The sequence below is a fragment of the Lissotriton helveticus genome, chromosome 7 (genome assembly GCF_964261635.1).
Source record: "Lissotriton helveticus chromosome 7, aLisHel1.1, whole genome shotgun sequence".
NCBI classification, from domain to species: Eukaryota; Metazoa; Chordata; class Amphibia; order Caudata; family Salamandridae; genus Lissotriton; species Lissotriton helveticus.
The window spans coordinates 1,155,517,473-1,155,541,578 of NC_136068.1; the positions used below are offsets into that span (position 1 = coordinate 1,155,517,473).

The 24,106-nt window shown below is 42.6% G+C and overlaps 1 protein-coding gene across 1 annotated transcript in view; it reads left to right on the plus strand.

The window, feature by feature from the left end:
• Nucleotides 1-24,106, plus strand: part of LOC144769415 (cilia- and flagella-associated protein 337-like) — an 817,111-nt gene that overhangs the window by 142,042 nt on the left and 650,963 nt on the right. Inside the window, exons 9-10 of the mRNA XM_078653507.1 lie at nt 10,820-11,011; nt 12,966-13,226. Coding sequence (XP_078509633.1) covers nt 10,820-11,011; nt 12,966-13,226 — 453 coding nt within the window. The remainder of the gene's footprint in view (nt 1-10,819; nt 11,012-12,965; nt 13,227-24,106) is intronic.

Sequence of the window (24,106 nt, forward strand, 5' to 3'; positions counted from 1 at the left end):
TCGACCAGCGTCCGTTACTCATACGCTCACTCTTACACTCCCCCTATCTCGGTCCCACGGCGGTCAATGGTACCTCGTGACCTCCGTACTATGGTCAACAACTACTCTGGATGTTCGATACACCCAAAATCACTTAAGCTCTGGCCTGAACTTAAGATTTGCCAGTTCACCCGTTTACCAGGTAACCGGTTCACCAGGTTGACCGCGCTCACAACCTTCTCTCATTCACACTACAGGCATTCAACTCCGCAAGACATTACAATACAAATACGACACAAAACACCGCAATCTGTTCACGCATGACCCTCGTTATACACACTCTCCTCCGATACTGCTGCTTTTCTCGCACCGTCTGCACCTTCGGCGCACGATTCTTCCGCTGCTCGTCTCTCGATGTCTAGGGGCCTTGGGGTAATCTAACCTCTCTAGATTACCTTCCTCAAGAAGATAACCATCCTACTCTGCTACCAACTGTTAACGCGGGATTACTGGGTACTAGTTACCTTACCAGATCCCAAACCAAGTCGACTGGATCGTTGGTACCTGTCATTGAGTAAAAGGCAATCTAACATTAAGTCAATCAATTAAGAACTTACACCACTACCACTCTAAATGACCACTGACCAGGATTAAGTTTTGAAAATTTAATATAAAACCAAAGATAACTGAAGATACAAACTTCTTAAGATGAGATTCAAAAGGTAAACTGGTATCACTATGAACATAAATTCTTTGAATAATCTGAGTCTACAAAACAGAATAATGAGTACAAGTTCGAAGATCATTAGGTTTGCAAGTATTGATATGAGTTGCAACTTAAGAGTCATTACAGAAAAGAAAATTCAAGTTAGTCTGTCCCTACACTAGACTAAGTGACATCCCTACTTAACAAGATCTTTACCCCAAAAAGGTGTCAGCCGTGGTGACTTCCTAAGAAGATCACACACTTTTCTTTGTTTCTTCTCTGATAATGGGTCTCTCCTGATCAGCCTATCTGCCTACCCATCCGCTTCCTTAGGCTCCCAAAATCATCTGCTCTGCCCTCCTCCCGGGTCGCTTTCCCTAATACCAAATCACATTTCCGATAGGAACGCCCCTTGGGACGCCCCTCACGTGGTACATCTTTGCGCGGTAAACTCCATGATGGTACTCTTCAAGACCCTCGTTAAAGTTGACCTTGGTTCCCAGACTTCTTCTCCAGTGCGCCGATACCCCCTGAAATTCCTGAAGACTCCTACAGGCCTGCGCCAAGCGCCACTGAACAAAGCTCTATTCATTTCGACTGATTAGGACCCCTCGCACCTGCATACAGGCCATCCTACAGTGGGCCTCAAATTCCAGGCTCCCCTATATCTATAGGTCATAAAGCATATGGAAAGCACAGTACTTGGCACCTCTCGACTTCTCCTCTAACGAGCACATTTCAGTTCAAAGGAACATCACTATCAGTTCGAGCCTACTTGATTTACATGAAGCGGGTCCCTGCACTCTGAAAACATTTAACTTGATTTAAACAGCATTCTTAACTAACATACGTTTCTTAAAGCACACATCTATAAAGCATATATTTCAAACTAAATTCGATAATACATTTTGGAAGAACCATGTTAACCCCACCTCACATTATTTTAGCAGCACGTTTAGATTTTCTGTGAATTGCCATGAGGCCTACACAATATAAATGGTTTTGTAAAGTTCCACTTAACTCTTACATGATTCCTTTAACATGAGAACGTGAGGTTTTCATATTCATTCCAACATTTCTACATTGTCTCACACTGTTATGATTATTGTTACCCTACTTGAACACTCTATACGTTTCACTACTAAATATAAGACACTCTGGTGCAAGGTATATGTTAACTAACTACGTGCTTGTAAATATGATGCACTTATAAATTTTTTCTCAAACTAGTGCTCTCTCAGCCTTATTTTTAGAATGAAATGCATTTACAGATATAACACGCATTTTCAATGCAATAGGTCTCGCTTTCACGATAGTTTAATCTATTTGCATTGTAAATGACAATGCCTTTCAGTTATGTTTTAAAAACCAACCCATAAATGAAAGGCATTGTCATTTACAATGCCACTAGCTCAAACTCTCGCAAATGCGAGATTATTGCATTGCAAATGCTTGTTTTATATTGCATGCATATGCCACATGGTGCTAAAAAAGAACAGATGTGATGCTGAGACCTAAATATGGTGGATATATACTTCCAATAAACATGTTTAATTACTATAATTACAATAAAAAGAATTCACCATTGCAAATAATTGTAACAATACAGTACGTGTGCTTCCTAGCCGACAGGTGTATTAGGAAGGTGTACTGAAACCCTAATTTAGTTTTAAAGCACATAACAGGAAAAGATGATTCTTAATAATGCACAGAAACAAACTATTGCCTTTGAACCTTTCTGAAAATATACGTTTTAATACACAAGACAAAAAAATAGAAACAATAAAGAATGGGGGCAGGGCTTTAAGTGGACAAGGTCCTGAGCACCAGCAAAAAATCATAAATTTGCAGCAGAACTACCCTTCACTGCCTTTAATGTACCTTCAAAGAAACTGGATATAGTTCTTTCAGGGAAACATCCTTTACAACGAAACTTTTACCACGCAGTGCTGTTACAACGCAAGTATTACAACGAAAACCTTTTCAACGCATTACACTGGGGGGGCGCTCTAGGATAGGGAATAGTTTTAATTTACTATCCAACACCTTCCCTAGTGTCCACGGGGACTGGAGTTGGAATAGTAAATTAAACTATTCACTATCCAGCACTCCCAAGTTTAATGCGTTGTAAAGGTTTGCGTTGTAATACTTGCGTTGTAACAGCATGCGTGGTAAAAGCATGCGTTGTAACGTCATACATCCGTTCTTTCACAGTCTCATCATTTTAGAAATGAAGCATTTTCAATATTATATGCAACAAAGCCATAGTTGTTGCTTTTTTATCTGATGCTACTAACAGCCATCGGCAAAGCCAATAGTCCTGGCTTGTTGTAGGTATAATGTTACTTGTTGTATTATATAGATGGATGCAATGACAGAAGCAGCAAAATACCAGTCGGGCGGCGCACTATGCTGAGCACAGATTTTTAGCTACTGTGTTTTAAGCCACGCCCTTCATTACATCGGTCACGCCCTTCGAGAGCCCCCCTAGTTTTTTTATCCCACTTAAATCCATGAATGGAGGGAAGCAGTTCAAAGTAAATTATTGGCCCACCTATCCTGGCCCTAAAGCGTACATCTTTTTAGGCAGATGTGCACATGTTGAGGAAAAATGCATTGCCCACAGTGTAAGAGAGCTAAGGACTTAAGTGAGCTGACCAAGAATGACCACATACTGCCTGCTACCATGGTAGAAGCAAAATTTGATTTGACAGTTGAATAGAGCAATTAATAAAGAGAGCTGGTCCAAAAGCCACTCTATATGTATGCATGTATTTTTTATGTATTCATTTTTTATTTAATTATACGAAGCTGCCTATCTCTAGGCTAGGCCGAAAAATGTTTTGTACGATCACCACAACTAAGAAATACAGCAAGGGACATCCTCATAAAATCCCTTGAAAAGAAACGGCACACCAACACACACGTCCGTCAAAATGAAGGGCGTATATTCCAGTTTCTCTAAAACTGAAATTTATTCATAAGCTGTCAAGCAGCAGTTGTCTCCAGATTTTGCCACCTCAACATCTTTAGTATCTTCCTATAGCCCTCCAACCTCAACACCGCACCCTCCCACCCCAGTCTTCGCTGGCCCACCTTACGGAAACGATTGGGCTGTATGTCTTAACACTTGTCCCAAATGTGCAATACAATCTCCTGTTCTGTGAAAAGAAAGTTGATGGGCCAGCTTGAAAATATATTTATATTATCGATCTGGCTTCCTTCACCACCTTTCAATTCCAGGAAAAGCGCATTTGGAAAAAAAAGAATAAAAAAAATAAGTGTGTAGTGAAGGGGTCTCCTTGTTCCCTTGGCCTTGAGCAGCAACCACCCAAAACAAGTACTCTCCTCTCCCCCATTTACACACACTTGTCCCCTGGGCTGGCTCTACTGCTTAACATATTGTGGTGAATAGGATTTTAGCACCAAAAGCCTATGCCGGATGCCAGCAGCGCTCTACTGGTAGGACACACTGTGCAAGCCACATTCATTGAACCCGCCTGCCGTGGTGAAACACCAGCAGCATCACCAGAGGCCACGAGTCAGGTGAAAAAGGAAAACAAGGAGGTATTATGATTTCTATTTTGTAGAGAATTAGGAGGGTGTGGCTTAATGGGCAAAGCAGACGAATTTGAAGCTGGGGAACCAAGTTCGAGTCAGGCAGGAGGCTCAAACATCCTGCGATTGCAGACACATTACTTAATCTCCTCATATTTAAAAATAGTAAAAAATGAACGATCCATCTGAAAAGTGCTGCTTCATAAACCGGGCGAAAAGCAGCACCGGTCGGAAAAAAAATAATAGTTTACTTAAACTAAAAAAAAGCATTGCAAGTGTAACAATACTGTACTTAGCCGGTGCTCATTTGCTGAACAAGGAAAGTGACGTGGCTGTACCAGTTATTAGGCAGTAAAGAAGAGGAACACAGGAGTTTGCCCAATGGTGAGTAGCAAGAGGGAATTGAGTGGTATTATTGATGACAGCAGGTCTTGCAGACAGCGCATGCGCCCTGATGCTCGACCTAAAAAATATGCCAGTGCAGTGGGTTTTTTGCACCCAGCAATGCAGAAAAAGGATAAGAAGCTTTGATGTTTCAAGAACGGACACCCTTCAGCTGTCAGTGAGCAGCATCATATACACACTGCTTTCCGTTCTCATGAACACTGTGGAAGATGGGCTTGTAGTGTTGTGTCAGACACAAGTGGCTGTCCAGCCCACGCACAAGAGGGCTTAGTCAGTGCCTCTGTGCAGCCACAATGAAGACGGCTTTGCATGGATCTTTGTCAGCCCATGCAGTAGAGACTGAGGTACAGATCATGCGAACAACAGGATGGTGGCTGCTGGGTCAGGGAGCGATTCCTTGCGGAGCTAATGAGAGTAAGTAGGCTGCAGAGGATGGCATCCGTGGCCATCTGGTACCAGTTTGGTAGCAGTGTGCCGCAAATGGGTGGGAAGGGATAGGGAGCACCCCCAGTGCGAAGACAAGTGCCCCAACGAGTGAATAGGGTGAACAGGTCTGGTCCAGGCAAAAAAAAAAAAAAAATGGCAGCAGAGCACACGAGCAGGTTTGCATAGAGTGTGAAACAACTTGAGAGCCCAGAGTAGGCAGGGCCAGTTCCAGATGGGAAGGAGTATCACATGCACAGGTGCTTGGGGCTATGATTAGGAAGTGTGCGTAAAAAAACACATTTATATTGGAAAAATAATACGTAGCTTAGGTTTGTTTTAATTAGCATAACCAGGTTGTCCTAAGCAACTGTTTTAAAAGTGCATGTTTATTTGTTGTACACGAGCTATGTTTCAATTTCTTTCAGAAAATCATCAAAATTAAGCTTCAAGTCACAGTCTTCATCTCGACGTTCCAAAGTAACATTTTCCTAGCTATCTCGGCTGCAACAAAGTGTTTTGTGACACTACAAGATTATGTGCTAAACATTCATTGCCATCTCAATATTATGAATGTGCAGAATCGGTTCTTTTTTTCACTTGTTTTTGAATTAATAAAACATACTATTAATTCTGTGCAACAAGTCATACTTCTAAATGTCAATACAAATTATTTGCAAGTACATGTTGTTTTGAAATTATTGCTGTGCATGTAACATTTTAGTGCTGCCTCTTTCCATAATGTCATGCCATGAAAATTGTATGTTTACATTTTCTGTAAAATTTTTAAAAGGCTTGCTATTAGTAGAACACATTGAAATATTTAAATTTCTACACCTGGATTGATGCTGCTGTTTTTTTTTTACTCCGAGTGCACTGAGGCCTGCTAACCAGACCTCAGAGCCTGTGTCCTTACCCATAAACAGGTATGTCGAATTAGGTCATACCTAATTGCCTAAGCCAACTTGCCCGTAAGTCCCTAGTAAATGGTACCCAGGGTACCCAAGGAATCTAAGTTAGCGGTCCCCACCGGCATTGCTGCACTGGTTGTGCCACCCTGATGTGACACGAATATAACAAAGCTCCCAGACCACCATTTGCTGGCTGGAAGAGCAGTTTAAACTGCTAGCCCGACTTCACCATTTAAAGTAATAGTAAAGCTGGACTTCCCTCTGGTATATGTGTAAGTCACTCCTAGGGCAGGGTGCAACATATCTCACAGGCAGAACCTGTATTTTCATGTATTCTGATGTAAAAACTCAAAACTGCTTTTATTGTGGAAAGGCTTGGTCGACCAATTGGTGAGTACACAGTTGCACACTGACCCTTCAGCTGTGCTAACTCTGGAAGGGTGTGACCAAAGTGGGTCATCCAAAGTATAAATTGTCACTTTGTTGACTTCAGCCCCATTTGCCCATACCGGTTGCACATGGGGTTCTGTCGCCGAGACAGCTTTCTGCCATCTAGTTAGACTTGCTAACGACTCCCAGGAAAGGGTACAATAGGGGCTTGCTCTAGGAGGAGTTGTCACCTCCCTCCTGCAAGAAGCCACATGGCTGTTGGCCCAAAATTCGAGCTTTAAAGGAGAAGCCACATTTGAAGGGCAAATGGGTAACACTTGGGAGAGGGGCCACTCCATAATTCAGTCAGACAGGCTGGCACTAGGGACAACAGGGGGAAACCAGTTGCCAAACTGGTTTTCTAGGGGCATGTGGCTCCCTTGGTAGCCAGAATAGTGAACAGCAAGGTGCATCCTAATATGCCCAAATGTCACACTTTGCAGGAAGTGGTTGTCAGGTGGGAGAGAAACTGGTAGTCCATTGACTACCAACTGCATCCTGCCCTGAGTAGTTGCACCCCTGGTGCCCTGAACGCAGAGCTTGACTGGACTGGACAGGACAGAGGAAGAGGAAGAGGAAGAAGAAGGACGATCCTGTGACATTGTGGAACTGGTAAAGAGAGGCTGCACTGTTGTGGTCTGTAGTTGTTGCACCTGTTGGTTAGCAAAGGAGAGAGACTGTGCCTTCTTTGTCCTGCTCAAGGAGAAGTAGTCTCCAGAGCCCAGCCAAATCAAAGAGACTTCAAACACCTGCTGACTAGCCTACTGTTCTTAGCACAGTGACATAATAGCTGAAGAAGCCTGCTGGGGCAAGTTGGTAGCCCAAAGTCTTCAATCCACCCCCAACTACAGACGTGCAGCACTAGGGACCAGGATCTAATGCACAAAGTTGCACCCAAGTTTGCTGACCCCGGGAGTGTTGTCGGAGTGCAACTAGGACCCCCCAGAGGACTAGATATTGACCCAGGAAGGATTGACCACTGACTGTGATACTGGGTGACTGGTAGTTCAGTAGCGACTAGACTTCTGCCAGTTCCTAGAGGACTTCAAGGGACATCAACATTGTGACCTTGAAGACCGAGGAGTAGTCATAGCAAAACCCCTGTCACAGCATCACATTCCTGCATCCTTGAGCATCTTCAGCATCCCTTATACCTTGCATCAAGTCCCTTCTATAGGAAAGCCCTGCAAAAGACAAAAGCGCCTGGAACTGCCTGAAGACTGCTTCACCTGCTGAGATAACTGTTTCTGAGGACCTTGCTTGGCCCCCTGACTGGTTCCAAACTGGAGTTGGTCACCTAAAGTAACTTCATTACAACTAGCTCAAACTTTTTTGTGAAAAAGTTTTTATTAAGTGTGAAATTGGTTAAATTTACAAATGCTTGTTTGCATTTGATGAAATGTTTTGATTTACTATACCTTGTAAGTTCTACATGTCTGGAATCCTTCGATGGATCTTTTTCAATGTGATGTTTAAAAATACTGTCTATTTTTATAAATTGGTGTCAATTGCCTTGTTGACTCTTCAATTGTTCTGGTGCAGTTTAAAGGCTTTACACTTGCTCCTTTAAGTAAGCCTTGCTGCTCAAAGCCACAGCTACCCATGGTTGAGCTGAAGGGTCCTAAAGAGGTAAGTAAGTGTAGTACATGGTGAGGTGGCACAGCCACATCATATAATACACCCCATTTCCTCACAGAGAGGGAAACTCAAGTGCCAGAGTGCCAACCAACATGGAACATGGACAGATGCATTCACTGTTTATGCCATTATTTGTAGTGAGAAAATGCTTTGAGATGTAATCTTTTATGACTGGAGCAGGAGCAGCACAATCAGGGTACAGATTGATCTAGGGAAGACATGTTGAGGATCTTGGGCTGATGGAGGTCCTGACTTGCATGGAACTATGTAATTACCGGTAGAACTCTGGAAGATATAAAGACGCATTATTTTTGTCAGGCAGAATGAATGACTGAAACGCAGAGGAGGCATGTATTCGAGGCCTCTCCATGTGAAGGGGAGCATGTGAAAAGGCTGTCTTATGTCCAATGACTGGGTTTAGATGAGGAACTTGCAGCAGTGTTCTGGGATGGAATGCGTGCCTTCATTAGGGCCAATTACTACTAACTGTGATCTAGGAGGAAGGACTCATGGGATTCTAATACACCTTTGGGAAAATAATCATGTCCAGCAGATGGTTTCTGTGCTGCTGAAAAGGGGCATGAAGGTGATTCAGGACACATGGGAGTGAATATGTGTTTTCTCGACCCAGGCTCTGCCGAGTAAGATGGGGACGGGAGCAAATTAGACAGAGGACATCAACGATGGCAAGCAAAGAGATGAATATGGAAGTGGCTGCTTTTGAAAGACTAGCAGCACCCGGATAGGGAGTAATGTAATATTGGGTCCAAATGGCATATGGTTTTCAGACAGGATGGTGTTCACTACAGAAAACTACAGTAGTAGTGATATAGAATAGTGATATTCTAAAACGTTGCAGCCCTCAGTGTCATCTAAAAATATTTGGAGGTCCTAGACAAGACATGCTTTTTCTCTATTAATTCAAGCCCCACAATGACAAACAATTGTAGTTAATGCATGAGAGCCTGAGATTGAGAACTAGGCAGAGGTTGTGGAGAAAGTTCATTTTCCCAGGGGCCCTTTTGAAGACGGGGTCCCTATGTAAATGTCCACTTTGCCCATGCCTTAACATATCTCTAGCAGCTTTAACTGGTAAAGAAATCATGTAGAAAATTGCTTGAGGGTTAGACTATTCCATGGTTTGCAGAATCATGATCGATGGTTTGTGTTGGCAAATGACCAAAGTTGTCATATGGGAATTTAGCACAGAAGGACAAGGCATGCTTTCTCTTCCCCAGTCTATTAAAAGGTCTCTTGAAGGTATAGCATCAAGACAGAGTCACTCTCCTGAGATGAGCTCACCCCCGCTTTATCATCATTGCAGCCAAGCATCACTGTCTTTGGTGGCAGGAAAGCAGATGGGTTCAGGGCAGATGCTTGGGCTAGAGAGAGAGCTTCATGGTCTTGAGAGAAGAGCCCCTCGTGGGGAGCGATGCAAACAGACAAATAGGTAAAATAGCAGTCAGTCCACAGGAAGATTTTCAGTTTTGTTGCCTACACTAGGGTCAAGATTAATAAGCAATACTCAGCTCACAGTCCAGAAAGGACGACAGGTACATGCAAGCTGGAGTTTTCAGATAAGTGAGCCAGATTCAGCATTTATTTTCAATTCCTGACTTCTGTGCAGCAGCCCACTGCCGATCCAGCCACTTGCAGGATTCAAATACCAGGTGCCAACCAATGGGGCAGTGTGTCCCTTTGCAGGCTTCCTAAGGTTTTCAGAGCGGTGACTGTGGCAATCAGATACACAGGCAGGTATCTCATGTTGGAAATATCCTGTTGCTGAGAAGAACAAAACAATTTCTGTTTTCGGCAGGATTACATGTGATCTGCCTGAAGAGGCTGACTGGGCAGGAAGGGTTATGGATCTAACAGTTAGATGAAGCAGGAGGTTTGTGTAACACATCCAGCATACTGTGGCACACAACCCTATTCCACAGGGCAACCCTCAAAACCACAATGAGAGGACCACCTACATACTACTGTGAGGAGGTGGAGGGATAAACTACCTCCATGGATTACAGCAATGTTGAACCCAAAAAACAATCAAATCGCTGCCATACGCAAGGTCATCAAACTAAGAGGCACAAATAGAAATGCTTCCTGAGGAATACTTTGCAGATTAAGTGGATGTCTGGTTGGTCACGTAGACGAGCCAAATAAAATAAGGGTAGAGTCAGGGACTGAGGTTGCAAACAGCTGCAGATCCTGCTCCCTACATTGAAGCTGTTGATCGCAAGCTTCATTGGCTGCCAGTGAAGGAGAGAGCAGCCTTTAAGATGGGCTGCATGGTATTCAAATCTCTTCATTGTTCCTGTCCTGTTTTTTTAAAATTCTTGGTCACTTTGTATCAACCAGCACGTTCCCTCCGCTCAGCTTCCCTTCACTTGGTTGTTATCCCCAAATTCAAACTCAACAAATTTGGAGGTCGTCGATTCGCTTCTCTTGCCCCCAAACTCTGGAACTCTTTTCCCCTGGTCATTAAATCCAGCAACTCCCTTCTTCAGTTCAGGAAACTCCTTAAGACTTTTCTGTTCACTCTTTCTGGATAACTTTTTTCTGTTTTCACTTTATATGTCCCTCCAGCAAGCGCCAAGAAACCCTCGGGTGTTAGCGCGCTTAAAAAGTATCATTTAACATAACATAACATAACATACATACTATATCAATGCTATTTTATCCCCATACTAATTTTATCGGTGTGCATGCTGGAAATAGAAGGGGTATGTGAAACAGAATTTAAAAAGCATGATTTTATTGTACATTTTAGGGAGTACGATGTTTTGACTACAGTAGCTCATTGGATCTGCTGGTGACGGGAGGTGTTGATCACAGAGTCTGCTTGTGGAACCAGTATGTCACTAGTCGGCCCATTGCAGTCTTCCAGGAACACAATACGGCAATCCTGGATGTGGTGATCTATGAGCCTCTGGGGCAGATTTTCAGCTACTCCAAGGATTCGGTAAGCTTCTGGAAAACATAATCGCAGCCATCTAGACAGTATAGGAATTATTTCTTTTAAAGTTTTACAGAATTGGGGAATTTTCTAATACAATTGGATGCATGTAGAGGAGCTGCTGGGACCTTCTTGATCTGTATTCTGGGACTTATGCAGCAGTAGGTTTGGCTTCAACTTGATTTTGATTTGATTTGATTTGATTTGATTTTAAGTTTTCTTAAGCGCGCAGCTACCCTGGGGCATCCCGGCGCTGAAAAAGACTACGGAACTGAGGGAAGGAAGGGTCAGGAAGTGACCTCAGGGGAACAGTAGAGTTTTTAGGCGTTTCCTAAACCTGAGGTAGTTGTGTTCTTGCCTCAGGGAGAGGGGGAGGGCGTTCCACAATCTAGGAGCATTATAGGAGAACAGGCGACCGCCTGATCTGGCCTTCCTGATTCTGGGGACATTGGCGAGGGAAAGAGAGTTGGACCTCAGATGGCGACTCGACTGTTGTAGAGTCACCAGTGTCCTGAGTATGGGAGGGCCCTCATTGTGCAGAATTCTGTAGGTGATGCACAGGGTCTTAAAGTTGACCCTCTCCTTCACTGGCAGCCAGTGCAGACTTCTGAGAGCTGGTTTAGCTGAGTTCCTCATTGAAGTTCCTGTGAGGATTCTCGCCGCTGCGTTCTGAGCGCATTGAAGTCTATGGGTCACCGATGCTGGGTCACCGATGCTGGCACAGCGATTCAGTCGAGGATCTCATACATTATCCTGCTGTTGTGGCATGATGGGGCCAGTTTGTGAATGCTCCTATCCTTTTAGGACAGACATCCTATTACTAAATAGAGGATTCACAATGTGCCATTACTCAGTTCAATAAAAAGTGACTAATACACCAAGCACAACTAAACTGATTTAGGAAATGTTGAGTCATTCTTGTTGGTGATCTGAACTTTGTACATACCAAAAATAAATACATTGTATGGGAGACTCCCACTCCTGTAGGGATATGCCAATTTGATGAAACGTCTAGAGGAGCGGGCAGTCGTCCAGGTTCACAGTATAGTTGAAAACATGTTCAATGGCTACTCTCATCTGCACCCATAGACATCCCAACAACTTCACTAGTCACATTAAGGCCCACACCTCTGCCTCGAACCCAACATTTATACACCGTGCGCTAATAAATAATCATACTTATCTGACTGGGTTCTGTACTTTGATGCTCATTCTCAAAAGAAAAAGGGGTTTTCTGAGACAGGAGAGGCTGTAATATCTCTAGCAAAAAGTTGATGAAACTATATATGTTACACTCATCAGCTTTATGGAAAGCTGGGTTATACATAAGACACATGCCACAGTTATTTCGGACAACATATTTGAGACTTCACTCATTCTGGTCCTTGTGGCTCTCTCACAGACTGAGATAGTATACTGGTATCTGTTCCTCGCCTTTAGACTTTAAAATCTTCTAATTACCTTCTGGTAATGCAGGTATTTCATCCATTTTTCTTGGCGGTACATGCAGTGTTGCAAAATAGGTGCATGTGACCAGGTGGCTAGGGTAAACACTCCTGCTTTCCCTCATGGTCCATTGAAAGAAGTGCATGTCGGATATCCCTGGCTGAAAAACCAGCAGTTAGTAGTACTTAGCTGAGTGCCATGTCTGGGCCAGGGTCCACTTCCGAGACATGGGTTGGCAGCCTTAACAAGTAGAGACAAGGGCTCAGTGGCTCACTTACTGATGCTTACGTGTTCTTGGCCTTGGGGTCCGAATTCCTGGCAACTCCTTTGCATCTCTGAGCATACTTGTGATGGTGCTTTTGAACTGAAATATTTAAAGTCCCAATATTGTATGATCACGTAATTAGATTGTGACATGAATAGCAACGTTTCTCATTTCTTACTCTCTGCCTTTGATAAATTGATGTTTTGGCTACAAACGCGAGAATACAGGGTACTGTTTTTCTCTCCGCAGATCCTGAAGGTCTGGGATATTTTCTCGCACACATGTTTGCAGACGATGGCACTGAAGTTCCCGTGTGTGCAGCCTGGCCGGATGTTGGAGCAGGGGGATTTCCCGTTTCTGCTTGTGCGCGAGCCGCTGCACGTGCTTTTGATCTCCTATGCTGATTACATCGGCATGTTGACGTTGGTGCATTCTGCATCCGGAGAAGAACTTCCTGTCACTCACGACGCGCCTCTTTGTGGTGCCCTCTACAATAGTTTATTCCACCAGGTCTGTCCTCTTCTCTGTATTATGTTATTTTTGCAATTTGAGGTTTACTGCCAAATTTAGGAGGGAATAAAATAGCTCGGTGGTCCACCTGTGGCACTGGCACCTGTTGAGATGACTTTGTGATATGCAGGCCAGATGTTTGATTCCAGTAGGTCTCAGCCTTACGTCCTACTAAGTTAAAATACAAATAGTCGAGAAATAATAACAGTTAAGCAAAAAAAGCCAAATTAGTTGTGTGGTCGTAGGTCAAATCTACACCACTGCGGACACATTGTCCGGTCTAAGGCCTTTATTTAACATCTTTCTGTGTTTGGGAGTTGTAGATTCACAATATTTGATCCAATGAGACTATACCGGTGGATCACAATGACTTGTAGAAGCAAAGATCTGAACTGGTGCATCCTCTGTGACATGGAATCCTTTCATAACCCTAATTAAAGCATTTGCACTATTCCAACAAGCATTTGCAATGCAATAAGTATGACAATTGTGAGATTTTGAGCTATTGGTATTGTAAATTATAATGCCTTTTATTTATGTGTTTTAAAAAATCTGCAATAGTAAAAGGCACTGTGATTTACAATACCAATAGGTCAAAGTTTCTAAAATGTGAGATCTATTGCATTACAAATGCTTGTTCTTTACAAGTGCTTCATGCTGCGCTTTCACGTTAATAGATGTCTCAGAATACAGAGTGATGTTGGATACAAAGACCGGACTGGTCGAAGGTGACAGAGATCCTGGCTGCTACATTAACCCACTGAGCTACCTTACTCAGATTGAACAATGACATGCAGAGTACAACACATCTCTGTAGCAGCCCTATTAACCCTCTAATTCTAATAAAAGAGAGAGGGACCCCAGAGCCCAAAGGGATGGAGTACCACAGTAGACTTTATGTCAAGCAAAAAATGCCTTTGGGACACCTTACTCTTAGAACCAATATCCTTAAAAACACATAAACATGCATGGACAATATTAACCTACTGAACTACCTGACTAGAAAAAGAACTATGACCTGATTGAAGCAAACAGATCTGTATAGCTGCCACATCACCCACTGAGCTAATTCATTTTGTTTTCCTACACAGTACATTCCAAGCTGTTTCTTTCACAATTTCTCTTCCAGATACCTCTTCCACCCCACAATCAAGGCACGCCCTTCATCTGCAGCTAGCAGCCCCCTCACCCTCTTCATCATCGGTAGACAGCTCACCTCCTGCGGCCTCGGCTGCCGGCCCCGGCTGCCGGCCCCTTTCGTCATGCCTCAGCCTGGTTTGCAGCCCTCCCCATGGCCCTCCCCACCTCTGATTAGCGGAGGGACCCTTGCATTAGATGCTGGGCGCTGTGATGCGGAGTGCTTAGAGAAGTCTCATTGCAGCAAAAAGTTCACAAAAATAAGAAAGATGAAAAGCTTCCCTGCCCTAGCGTTCCTCCCAGGCAAGTTGGGGGAGTTTTTTTAGGTTCTTCTAGGCCCCACCTCACCCCATCGTGTCGGAAAGCTTTGCAAAATACCCCCGCCTACATTAATGTTAACAATATATTCATATAGCGCTTCAACCTACAGTCCTTTCATTTCTAAGTGCTGCAGATAGCGGGTGTTACTGTTAACCAATTTAAGGGACCTTGTTCTACCAATCTCGAAAGCCAGAGCTGGGTAAAATGGAATTCGACACGCAGATCACCTGATGTTAGTAGTGAGCATTTAACTTACCAATCCATCAAGAGACATCATCTTCTCTTTGTGGCCTGGTTGTAAATTCCAATTGTCTATTCTACCTCTTTTCTGTAACTCATTGACATTCCCCGGCCTTAGCACTCTCTTGTGTGGCTAGAAGTCCTTTCTTCAAGGAGCTCTGCTTCTTCCACTGGACAATCCCCGGCACTGGATCAAACTGGACCGGGCCCACTTCTGGCCACTCCCTGGCCCGAAAGAGCATTCTTCCTGCAGAGCTCTCTCCCAGCCAGGATGAGACATCTCTGCACGCAACTTGAGATCTGAAGAGCTACTGAGTACACAAGCGCACCTCCAAAGTTGACCCTATTTCCCATCCATTGGTCAGCAGGCTTACAAGTACAGCTCTCTCTCCTGCGCACGCTTCAGCCCCAACTCACGTGTAAGCACGACAACCAGTTGCAGCCACAACTGGAGCACGTGTCCAGCCCCGTGGCCGGCACCCAATGCTTCCCACATAGGCACCTCCCTCCCAAACACACCTCTTCCCTGTCCACTTAGGAGAGTGCCTCACAGACTCACTAGCAGTAAGAAGCACTGTGTGTCAGGGGTTCTTCTTGTTTGACTGTTGAGGCGCTGAGCCAATGACATGTTCCCTCACACAGCTGAATATTTTTTAATTCATTGCAAAAATGACGCTCACTTTATTTCTTAAAGTTTGATGATTCTATATAGTGTTTATTTTGTTGCTATTAATAAAAGTCACTGCTTGGGCGTCCTATCTTGAATTTCTGATGCGGAAGTGAGGCACGCTGTGAGAGGGACAGAAGGGTAGGTGGGCCTGCTTCCCTGGACTACCCATCTGTCACTGGCTCCAGAGAGCACCCCCAGACACACACAACCTCGGCTCCCGTCTGTGCCAGCACCGGCTGGAACCGTGTCTCTTCAACTCTTGGAAGGGCACAACCGGTGCAGGCAGTTGTCGGTGTCCACAAGCATCCTGGTCTGTAGAGTCTTCTGCCAGAGCTAAAACAAAAAAAAACAATCGGAAAGTGAAAGCGCGCCATGCGCGCGTTGTGCCTTATGACTAGACTGCCTGAAACACGGCGAACAAAATAAAACAAGCATGAGGCAAGGACACAACGCACGCATTACGAGCAACAGACGATGGGTGGGTGGGGCCTAAGGGAGACAGGGTATGCACCAACCCCACTTCCAAAGAAGCCCGACAGAAAACCAACAACTATAGATCTCAGAAGCATGCAGCGCATGCGCTGCAACGCAGGCGAGACCTAAAAAAGGGTCAGCACATCCAAAAATTTCCAACGATGTACTAGATCAAATAGATATCTGCAAGGAATTACAGGTCATGGAAGCCAAAACTGAAAACTTTCGGCCTCCAATTCTTGTTTTGAGGAATTTAGGTACCACTAAGTGATTAGCCTCAGATGAACACAGAGCCCTACCTCACAATTGACGTAGCTAGAAAATTCGGGGCTTAGCTGTGGGTAGCATTAAAGCCTAAACAACAGACTTACATTGAATAAACTGTGTTATTGCCAGCCAATGTTATTGTTTTAACAGAAGAAAAATATGTGACCTAGGAGGGACCTTAAATGCAAACTTGGTTGATACATTTTAAAGCAGTTAGAGTCACTTTAATTGACAATTTGGGAGGCCTGGATAGATGCGGCTGGTGTAGTCTATTCTACCAATCTTTGCTGCCATAATCAGCTTCATGGCTCCTGATGAAAGGTAAGGGTCGAACTTCCTCACTGACTGGAGAGTGAAAACTCTTATTGATGCAACATTTTTAATTTGCTGTCTCAAAGATAGCTGGTAGTCCACTACTATTTCCAAGCGTTTTCAAGCCACTTTAATTATTGAGAGGCAGACCAATTTCAATAGGCCAATAGTTGTGGTTCCAGGATCCAGGATTTCCATTGAAGACTATAATTTCTGTATTTTAAGAATTTAATTTCAAGAAATTTCATACACCCATAGATAAAACACTTTGGGGCACATGCATCATTCTAAATACCGGTCACAAAGGGGCAGGTTTGCAGAATCTGCCCCTTTGCGACCAGTATTTTAGCATTTGGGTTGCATCAACCCAAATGCAAATTCCCAAATTAGGTAATCGCAAAATTTGCGATTACTTAAATTGTGAATGCATTTAGGGATTCGCAAATTGCGATTCGCTAAATGCAATGCATGATCCAATTTTGAATTGTGATTTCGCAATTCTAAAGTGCATTTTTCAAAGTTCTGATTACACACACACATGCCCTTGGGGCATGTGTGTGCGCAACATGTGGTTACAGGAATGAATGAGAAGTCATTCCTTAGTTATAATTCACAATTTGCGAGTTGCAATTAAGGAATGTGTAGGAATGGCAATTTTTTTTGCAATTCCCTCCTGCATAATTAATTGTGATTCCTAAATTGCGATTTCTTAAAAATCGCAATTTAGGAATCGCAATTACTTACTGTATGCATGTGGCCCATTGATTCTTGAAAAAGAGATTGGGACATCTTTTGACTCTCCAAGCATAATATCTGAGAATCATCCGCATAATTAAAGAACTGGCATCCTGTTTTAGTCAGCTCCTTTATCAATGGTGGCATATAAATAATGAACAAATGGGGAGAAAGGATTGACCCTTGAAGAACTCAACAGTCATCTTTGACTTCAGGAGCTCTGAAGGATGCTAGATATACCTCTTGAGTTCTATTGCTGAGAAAGGAACTTAGTTATTTGTAGGTTGTTTTGGAAATACTTGCGGCCCCAATACAGTAAAGTCATATCCTATGGCCAACCGTATCAAAGGCAGCAGATAAGCCAAACAGAATTAGGGCCATGACTTGTCCTGCATCCATTTACTTCCGCAAGTCACCAATGACTGTTACTACGTCCGTGTTATATTTTAGCCAAAAAACCTGCTTGTTGGGGTTCCAAATAATTTGATGTTTGCAAGTGGGTGTGCAGTTCCTGAGCTACCAGGGCCGGACTGGCTACCGGGCAGTTGTGTGTGCTGGCGTGCTGGGGGCTAATTTCGTTGATGGGGACCTGCGTGTGTTTTTTTTATTTCAAATCGCACGCAGGTCCCCATCAACGAAATAAGCCCCCACCACAGAGAAATTAGCCCCTAGCTCAGCAGCACACACAACTGCCCGGTAGCCAGTCCGGCCCTGTGAGCTACACTCGATTCCAAAATTTTAGCACAATAGAGTAACAGGGATATGGCCTGTAATTTTCAGTGTCTCGAGGCCATCACTCAGTTTCGTTAGCAAGGGAACAACTATGGTTTTTTTGTTAACACTTCTGAGACTATACTACCCCTGTCTGCAAGGACATTTAAAGCAAACAATTGTGTGTTTTGGATCTCACCGAAGTAAGGTCTGCATGACTTTTCGTGGGCAATGATCGTTAGGGGATCCAGGTTTTATCTTGACCATTAACCGTATTAGGGTGTTTTCCCTCAGAGGGCTGAAATTATCAAGTACAGTTTCAGCCTCTTTCTTTTCTAAGGTTCAAGGAAATCAACCTTTGGGCAATCTATAATAGATCCTCTAATACAGCAGATCTTATCTATACAGAACCTATTTAGTTCATTGCAGTGAGATTACAAGGATGCCACTACTTGACTCATCCTAGCTGTCGACAAAAGATCCCACATCATTTTAAAGATCTCTCTCTGTGGGTTACGAGCTTCACAGATCCTAGCTGAAAAAATGACTGATTTGCTTGAACAATCAGTTTTTTATAACTCACCAAGCTTTCTTACATAAGTCCTTAAGGTCTGCCTCATAGTTTATACGCCATTTCCTCTCTAGTTGTCTTAGATCCTGTTTGGCATCAGTTACGTTTTTTGAGAACTACAGTGCAGAGGACCTTACCTTGGTGCAATACTTTTCCACGGTGGAAGGGAACATATTCCCAGTTTTATCAAGCCAGTTATAGAAAGAGTGGGTGGCTTCATTCATATCATTCCTAAGTGTTGGTTTAGTCTCTTCTGGCATCTCCCCAACTTTCTTCTTAATCATTTTATCCTATTCTCTAAAAATCCTTGAATCCTTCGTTTGACCCCAGTGTATACAAGGGGTTAAAAGCTCCAATTGTATGTGATGGTGCTCTTACCAAACACATGGTTCAATGATGCAGTTTCCCACAGAACAATCAAAGGTCCACACTATATCAAGAACATTGCCCTTTTGATGTGTAGATTTATTTATATGTTGCGTTAGATTGAGGGAAGTCATAAACTCCATAAACTGTTGACTTTTCAGTGGAGTCACTGTCATATGCCCAATAATTAAACCCACCCAAAACAATCAGCTTGTTAAAGTTAATCAATAAAGAACATGTCAAATCATAAAAAAGTGGTGGGAAACCACCCATATAGTAAGGTTGCCTGTACACTACTAAAACAGGAAACTCAGCTCTTCACACCTCAAGTTATATAACATTAGTTCCAAATCTATAATTGGTTCACCCGGCAGGCTTTTAACTGACAAAGATTGCTTTATAGCTCCCGGGTGATTAGCATTAAAAAAAGGAATGGCTTCCTGGCATGGCTTCCAGAATCAACGATGATGATCTTTATGCTAAATTTCTGATCATACAAACACACAAGATAGCACATAGGTAAAACATCAACGATTCTAAGTTATGCTTACATGCAATCGTCAAGGAGCAGCTTTGGAAAAAGAGTGACACAGAGGTGAATTGATCAGAATGTCACAACCATGTGAAATTGAGACAGCAGACAACATCAATGTCAACTGAAGAGCCATTCTGAACATGAATAAGAATTCTGTAGAAAACTATAAGGTAGAAGGTACTACCTAGGTGGCCCCCAAGAAAATATGAGTGAGAGAAATTACTTGAGCCTCAGCCTATGAGACAGCCATGCTTCTGGTGGAACTTTCTTGAATATGTTCATGTAACCTCTTACCTTTGAAATGGTTGAACTTAAGCAGTATCTTAAGATACAGGAAGCGTAATTCAACCATTTGCCTACAGGATCAAAGTTCACAAACAGACTACTGAACACTCAGAACAAAGGCCAGGTAAATGGACACAGTGCAAGGCTGTCTTATCTGGAAAGGACTGATTATTGAAGAATGCCAGAAGAACAGTTTCAGTTTCTTTGTGAAAATTGCACATAATCTTGGGTACAAATCCTGGAGCTACATGAAGAGCCACCCTATCGAGAAAGACACACAGGTGGGGAGCCTCGAAGACTAAAGATCCTAAATCTCCTACCCTTGTGGCTGAAGCTATGGCACCCACAAAAATGGTTTAAAGTAGAACATTTCAAGGAAACTTCATTCAAACGCTGACATGATGCCCAGAAAGAGCAAGTGGAAGACGCCAGGGAGGAGACTTCCCACTACCTGGACACCAGGTCAGTGAAAAACACGCATAGAGACACAAAGGTTTGTGTAGAGTATAAACCACCCCAACACTGTGTAAAGGCTTTAGGCTGTTCATTGAGTTTTCAATCCCCAGACAAAACCTCCCTGCAAGAATTTAAATATTAGACTGCGTCACATTTCGAGGGGACCACACTTTCCCAGAACACTATTTCTGAAAGGAGGGCCATCGCTGATTTTGCACCTTCTGAATAGGTAACTTTCTGGAAGCATGAACAGCAGGAGCCACAACTTCAAGTAAACTGAGATTTTAAGGCCTAATTATTCAACCTCTACAAAAAAAACACATTCTTAGGAGTGAGGGATGCAAGTGAAGAGGATGGACACACAAGATGAATCCACTCGTGAGCTGATTATGTTTGGCAGAGGATCGGGAACCAGGTCTCTCCAAGCCAGAATTGAACAATGAAGATGGTCTTCTGATCGCAGCTCAAAAAAGGTCTAGCAGCTTCAGTGTGACCAGGAAGGGAGGAAATGAAAAGAGGAGGCTCCTGGGCCACAGACAAATCAAGGTATTTATTCCATTGGCTGAGTATTATTTTGTTTCACTAATAACTTTGCCACCATTTGATGAATCTGCATAAAACTTTCCAAAGAAAAAGGTAATCCACCTCAACAACTTAATGGAAAGCATATCTGCAAGGGGGTGCAAAGAAAAAAGGGGGGTTTGGAGTTTGCCTCCCTAAACCTTTTTTTCCTATGTTAATTCCCATATGAAACTTTGCTCTCCAATACAAAAAAGGCTGGACAGAATGACACCAAATTTGATAGAAATTTAGACCTTTACTCAAAAAAGCTGCTTTTGTGATTTGTCTTAACTCTGTTCAGCCATTTCGGAGAAATTACCGCTTAAAGAGGTGCATGGATTGGATTTGAAGGTGTTAAATAGTTAGATATATCCAAATGATTGGTTCTGCTGGGAGTCCCATGGTACAGAAATGTTAAACAAACTAGTGCCTTCTGATGGTCTGAGGGACCTTTTTCTCCTATTGGCCATTTCTGTGCCATGGTACTGGAGCTAGTACCACAGTACTGCACAATCTGACTGGTTGCCCACAACTCAGAAGAAAAGATTGCACATACCATTACAGGATTCTGAGACTCTGTCCCCGTGTCCTCATGCAGTTTTCAAGTAAGGATATAAGTGGACATGGGAGGATACCCTGACCCCCCTTCCCCCCAGGTGCTTGGCCCAGAGGGATCACACCAGAGGCCCCATTTAAAAAATGGCTGGTGCCACAGTTCCACTGGGAGTCCTGGCTCTCCCGTGAAGTACAATGGTACTACAGTGAGAGCCACTGAAGAGGCTTCCTCCCCATGGAAGGATGCCATGAGAATACTTGCACAGTACTGTGGTCCAGTGGACTGGAAGCTTGCATGGTGGGTATGGTATCCCCAAAAATATTTTTTTAGAAAGAGACGAAGAAAATGCTGGGTGGGCTCCCATGGGGGTTTTGCTGTCTACAAGGGATCCCTTTGGCTAAATCCCACTGCTTACGGCCCATGCACAGCGATGACATTGGCTTTAGATTGCCTGAGTAAGTTGTGCTCTTGCTCAATTTTGAATATAATAAAAAAGAACACCTCACTGGAGAAAAACAAGCGTTTAAGTGATGTCATAGTTAGGTATGGTAACAGGATCTTAGGGGTTTTTTTTTTAAACATTGAAATTGAATGAATGAATGGATTAATTAATTTAAAACTTATAAAGCGAACTGCCACACAATGGAGCATCATCGAGCTAAATTTTGAATCCAAAACCCATATGAGAGGGAAAATAGGAGTAAAATAGGAGATGAGTTAGATAAAGGTAAAACAAAGTGCATCAGGGGTCAGGAAGAGTCAGATTTTCACATGCTTTTTGAATATGGCTTCCAATTCTATGAACCTCGAAGGGCTGGGGAGTTGGTTCCATGCCTTGGGTCCTAGTACCGAGAAGGATTTGCTGCCTCAGGTTTTAAGTATGAATGGGGGGGGCTTGAGAAGATCAACCTGGGAAGATCTTGAAGTTCTTTGGTTTATAAAGTGAGTGAATCTGGCAAGCAAGTATTTAGGTCCAGTGGCTTTAAATGCTCTAAAGACCAGAATAAGGATCTTAAAGAGGGTCCTTTTATGTAGTGGTAACCATTATAAAGTTTTTAGAGCTGCAGAGTCAAAACTACATCTGGGCAGTTTCAGCACGAGTTGGGCCGCTGCATGTTGCACCATTTGGATAAGTTCATAAATCATTCAGTGTGTATTTAACTGCATGTTGCACCATTTGGATAGGTTCATAAATCATTCAGTGTGTATTTAACTGAAACTGTTACTTAATTGAGGATTCCTACTTATGTACTGAAAAGAAGAAAAATTGTTAAGAAATATTATTCAGAGCAGGTATATATATTCATAATGACGCACAATCCAACAATCCATCTTACTTCTTAGTTATATTTAAACAGATTATCTAGAGCCTGGTATAATTGGCTTGACTGGCCTAACTTCTTTACAGAGGAGTGGATTTTGGATACATTACCATATGGTATTTGAATCTGTACATAACCAAGCAATGACCGTGGTTATGTATCATGAGATTTACTTATATTTACTGTTATTGTATATATGAAGATTTGCTTTCTTTCAATATAAAACAATTATGAATATATACTCCTGCTCTGAATATTTTTTCTTAATAATGTATCTTCTTTTCAGTCTATTAGATATGAACCTTCAATTGAGTTGCAGTGTCAGCTAAAGGCACGCCGAAATGATTTATTAATTTATGAATAAATACATATGTTTAAATAAATCCCTTGCTAGCATTCGTACCTTTTAGACTATATTACTCAAGCTCTCAGGGGATTATTGGGTTGCCCTTTTGTGTATACAATTAGTAGGCTTATCATCCAACAACAAATGTGGTCACTGAAAATAATGAGGTTTGAGAGAAAGTCATCAGAAAAATATGGATTGTGACATAAGACCACAAGTAGAGGAGTATAAAGTTAATTGTACAGAAAGGTATAATGTTAAGAACAATAAAGGCTACTGGGTCAGGATTAAATAAATATCTAAAGTAGCCAAAGATTGTGCAAAATTTGGGCTACCAGTTTATATAGAAGTTATTAGTGGCAATGCTGTCAAAGTTAGAGGGAAAGAGTGGCAGAATGTAGCTAGAGTTTCTAAAAAAGGAATCTCTCAATGACCATGGAAAAGATGACAGGAGTGTTGACACTCGTGGTTTGAATTTTGATACTTTACCCATGCATGGTTTGTTTAAAAGTGTAGGAATTCGGAAAAGCTTGCATAGACTGTGATGGGATTAACAAACTGTTTAGATGATCAGTTAATGTACTCTATTCTGATATATTTTCCAATTTATTATTTTCTTATTTTCATGTACACTTGCACCTGAATTTTATATATCATTTGTTAGAAATGGGTGTCTCTAGTTGGCAGAGGTAGGTACCTTTGTCCAAATAGTGGCACTTGCTTCTAGTCAGGGTAATGGGGATACCCTTCTAAAATAACCCCTGCTCACCCCCTTGGTAGCTTGGCACGAGCAGACAGGCTTATCTCAGAGGCAGTGTGTAATGCATTTGTGAACACATACAGTAATACAGTGAAAACACTACAAATGGACACCACACCAGTTTAGAAAATAGGTAATCTTTATCTAAACCAAAACACCAAAACAAGACCAAACGACAAAAATCTACAATACAGTAATACAAATATAACTTTTAGATCGTAGAAATAGTCAGTTCAAAGCAAATTGCAGAAGTGA